Source organism: Limulus polyphemus, unplaced genomic scaffold, assembly GCF_000517525.1.
Source record: "Limulus polyphemus unplaced genomic scaffold, Limulus_polyphemus-2.1.2 Scaffold10413, whole genome shotgun sequence".
Classification (NCBI taxonomy): Eukaryota; Metazoa; Arthropoda; class Merostomata; order Xiphosura; family Limulidae; genus Limulus; species Limulus polyphemus.
Window position 1 is genome coordinate 11619 of NW_013676023.1, and position 4965 is coordinate 16583.

General features: G+C 31.5%; 1 protein-coding gene across 3 annotated transcripts in view; it reads left to right on the top strand.

Moving 5' to 3' along the window:
* Window positions 1–4965, top strand: part of LOC106476376 (tRNA pseudouridine synthase A, mitochondrial-like) — a 13814-nt gene that overhangs the window by 7667 nt on the left and 1182 nt on the right. For all 3 annotated transcript variants that reach the window (XM_022380263.1, XM_013937036.2, XM_013937037.2), the window contains exons 4-5: window positions 1468–1706; window positions 3504–3632. In XM_022380263.1, coding sequence (XP_022235971.1) covers window positions 1468–1706; window positions 3504–3632 — 368 coding nt within the window. The remainder of the gene's footprint in view (window positions 1–1467; window positions 1707–3503; window positions 3633–4965) is intronic.

Below are 4965 nucleotides of genomic sequence, written 5' to 3' on the forward strand. Positions count from 1 at the left end.
CTATATACAAATGGATTTACACATTTCGTTGTCTGTGATTACCATTTGTTTGTATTGTGCTAAAACGTTATATTTAAGAAGTACTGTTACGATAAAGATACTAATTTGGCCTGAAATATTTTGCGGGTCTCAGCTAGTAGTGTATAACAGATGGTAGCACTATTTTACAGCTTAGCAGTAGAAGTTCCTAAAAATACTTTGTATACATGATTTAGAACAATTAAAGTACATTGATATAACTATTGAAATAAGGCATAAAGGCAACATTTCTTGTTTTGAGTACATTTAACACTTCCAACTTAAATAGTATGATTTTTAATGTTAACATTCAGTTAAATAAGTATTAAATTGCAATTGCATGCTTAATATTTTGCTTTTTTCCATTCCTAATGTTTGCTTATGGATGTTTTACACTTACATGTAACAGTCATGCAACAACTTGCATAATGAACAGTCTGAACATTATCATAATAACTTCTTTCTACAGAAAAGTGTATGTACTGAGATGAGATAAACTCAGATTTTAGCCATTTCACTACTGAGTACTGAGATACTTGTCTCAGAAAAAATCCAGAGTAGTACGAGTCATTATTGTTCACTCCACGCTGATTGAATTACACACAATAACTGCATCTTAGGAGAAATCCTGAGCAGTATGAGTCAGTAATTACTCTGTCCACTATCATCAAATACACAATAACCTTACCCATTTCACAGGTAAAATATCATGATGTATAAGTATTAATTACTCTGTCCACTCTCAACAAATACATAATAAGTTTACCCATTTCACAGGTAAAATATCATGATGTATAAGTATTAATTACTCTGTCCACTCTCATCAAATACACAATAAGTTTACCCATTTCACAGGTAAAATACCATGTAGTGTAAGTCATTAATTACTCTGTCCACTCTCATCAAATACATAATAAGTTTACCCATTTCACAGGTAAAATATCATGTAGTATAAGTATTAATTACTCAGTCCACTATCATCAAATACTTTAATTCTCATCAGACACACGCAGTAACTTTACCCATTTGTTTATGATCAACTGTCAAGACATTTTTTACTTTATATAGGTGGGAAAATGCATTTCAAAAATGAACAAATAAACTGATGGAAAATGAATTCTTAAAGGAATGTTATGACATGTAATGCCGTTGAATTGAGATTACTTAATCATGTAAGGTCATAAAACTGGATAATGAAGTCACAAACATGTTTGGATTTTGTATCTTAACCAAAGTGATTACTTGATTATAAAACTTCCTCTGAAAACTGATAAATGTTTAAAGATTCTAGATTAATAAGTTGAAATATTTTTGTTTCTGCAGAGTGAAATGTAAAACTTTTCAAAATAATTTGTGTTTGTGTTTATAGGAATCATTTGCTTATTTTTTAGTTAAAATAGTACAGATATCCTTTATCAACTTGGCATTATTTTCCTCCTCCTTAACCAGAAACCCAGGAGTTAAAACTATTGAAGAAGACCTGTTTCAAGCGATGTATAAAACAGGGCTTATACTTCAAGCACACATAGATAGACCACAACAGATTAATTTTCAACGAGCAGCTCGCACAGATAAAGGTGTGTCTGCTGTGAGACAGATTGTCTCTCTTAAGCTGCCAGTGACCGAGAAACCTGATGGGATTGTAGAAAAGATTAACAACCATTTACCTCCACAGATACGTGTTATAAGTAAGTAATAACATGTAGGGGTTATAAGTTAGTTACAACAAATGGGTGTTATACACAGGTTATCAAAGAACAGATGGGTTTTATAGAGTAACTACAACAAATGGTTGTTAAATGTTATACATAGCAGATACATGTATGCCATAAGGTTAGTCACAGCAGATAGGTGTTATAGGTTAGTTACAGCAGATGGGTGTTATAGGTTAGTCACAGCAGATAGGTGTTACAGATTAGTCACAGCAAATGGGTTTTATAGAGTAACTACAACAAATGGTTGTTAAATGTTATACATAGCAGATACATGTATGCCATAAGGTTAGTCACAGCAGATGGGTGTTATAGGTTAGTTACAACAGGTTGGTTTTAAACATTAGTCACAGCAAATGGGTGTAATAGGTTAGTCACAACAGGTTGGTGTTAAACATTAGTCACAGCAGAAGGGTGTAATAAGTTAGCCACAACAGGTTGGTTTTGAACATTAGTCACAGCAAATGGGTGTAATAAGTTAGCCACGGTGTTAAACATTAGTCACAGCAGATGGGTGTTGTAGGTTAGCCACAACAGGTTGGTGTTAAACATTAGTGACAACAGGCTGGTGTTAAACATTAGTGACAACAGGCTGGTGTTAAACATTAGTGACAACAGGCTGGTGTTAAACATTAGTGACAACAGGCTGGTGTTAAACATTAGTGACAACAGGCTGGTGTTAAACATTAGTGACAACAGGTTAATGTTAAACATTAGTGACAACAGGTTGGTGTTAAATGTTAGGTACAGCAGATGAGTATTAAGGGTAAGATAGTTATTATAGGTTATTCATGGATGAGAAAAGTGCACTGTGAATGAGTTATTAGTTTAAATTTTACTAGATTAAACATCTGTTACAGGAGAGAAAATTCACCTGTGTAAAAGTCAAACAATTTAATCAGGTGTTAAATTTAAAAAAAAAGGGACATAACAGACAAAACTTGAAAACTATCTATTCAACAGTCTTAACCATCATGATGAAATATTAGAATCATGAGTTTTAAACCCATATAATATGTAGGTCGTGAAGGCAAGTAAATGTAGAAGTATCAGAAACAGAGTGTTACAGTTTATTCACAGCAATGTAGGATGTATATTAGAGCATAGGCCAACTAAAATATAAAAAAAATTAAATAAATGTAGTCCCTTAAAAGTTTTTTAAATCATAGGTTCCTTTTTTTTTCTGTTCATGAAAAGTGTTTTGAAAGCAGGTTTGTGTATTTTCCTTTTATATTTTATTTTCAAAATTAACTTATCATTTAAGTTACAATATTTGTGGCTTATTATTTTATTACAAGTTATAGCTTTGACGGTGAGGAAGAATATCTTAAAAAAACAGGTACAACATTTCTATCACTGATGTGATCATTCTCAAGTGCACCTATGATTAAAACATCATATCTGTTTTAAAAAGATTCTTCCTTACTGTAAAAGCTGTAACTTGTAATAAAATAATACTTATAGTCAGTAAATAAATTCAAAACTAATTATTCTTGGCTTATGTTTTCCCAGTTATTTATTGATTTTTCTTGCTATTGTTTATATTTTTACTTAATTCACAATCTGGGTAGGTAGACAGACTTCTCGTGTATTGATTGTAAAGGTATCACTTTCTGAAGAACTTATCAGTTCACATTATAGTTTTTTTAGTGTTGATTCTTCAATTGTTCATTTCTCTGATTTTATTATATGGGAATGTTTTTTCACTCTTCTTGCTTCTATAGTTATTTTTCCCACAAAGGGTATTGAATGTTTTTGTTGTTGTATTGCCAGGTATCAAGAGAACAACCAAAGGGTTTAACTCGAAGATTAGCTGCGATGCTAGGACATATGCTTACATGTTGCCCACTTTTGCTTTCACACCACCTGAAGTCCTTACAAAAGAAGATTACACTATTCCAAGTATGTATACAGATTAATGGTTATGTTAATGTGTTTGAGTACAAAAATGGTGGATTTTGTTGTAAAGTTTTGTTTAATGAAGTTTGTTGTTGTTGATCTGTGTTAATTAATTGTGTAAAACTAATAATTTATTTTCTTCAACTTAAGCTTTTTGTACTTTTGTATTGGTATAAAATTTGCTCCAAGACTAATAAGACAAAACTGTCTATGAACTACAAATGTCTTTAGCTTAGGGAATTGGCATTTTTTCTCTTTACCTTATACTCTCTTGGTGAACAGTAAAATGTACATAGTTCCCTAACATGGGAAATGAAACTGATGTGAGAGGTATAACTTGCTAGTTTATCATGAGGTTGTTCTACACTAAACCTTGAATTTGGGAAAACATTTATAACATCTGCTTGAATGAAAAACTTTGATTTTGAAGTGTTTGTAATTATGATTGGCTTAAACTCCATTCAGTGTAATTATGATTGGCTCAAACTCCATTCAGTGTAATTATGATTGGCTCAAACTCCATTCAGTGTAATTATGATTGGCTCAAACTCCATTCAGTGTAATTATGATTGGCTCAAACTCTATTCACTGGATACTAGTGGTTCTTCAAACCATTAAATATGTTCTTATGTTTCAGTCCATATGCTTCCTCTATTTGTAACCATTCATGTCAGTAGAAAGGAGCTTCTTATGGCTATTAAAAGTGCTTGTATTTACTGCTATATCAATTGGAATGGAATTCTTACACAGCATAATTTGTGTTTGTTTCTCATACCACTTTCACATAAATATTTAAAATCTTTTCAGATTTATCTCTAACTTTGTTAATTGTTATCTATAAGTTTTTGCAGAAATTAATCAAGTAAAGTAAATTTAAAGGATTGATTTGGAAATTGTAAAAGGTTATCAAAGGGCAGAATATCTATTTAGAAACTCTGGAAGGTTATCAAAGGGCAGAATATTTTATTAGAAACCCTGGAAGATTATCAAAGGGCAGAATATGGTAATCCAGGTAATGTTACGTTTGGAAACTGTGAAAGGTCACAATATAACCCAGGCATAATTCAGATTGGAAACTGAAAGGTCATCAAAAGACAGAATATGGTATTCTGTTTGGAAGCTATGAAATGTGTTAATCTGGGCATAGCTCTGATGTAGAAACATCACAACCAAAGGTTCAATATATTATGATATTTTTTCGTGAGTGGGAAGCAATTGTTTAACTTTAAGAGCCAAACAAGTGAGTATTTTTAAATATTGACAAACAATGAATATTTTGGTAATTAATTCCAATAGCTGAAAATACATTAAAAAAAATCAACAGATCTTTGTTTTG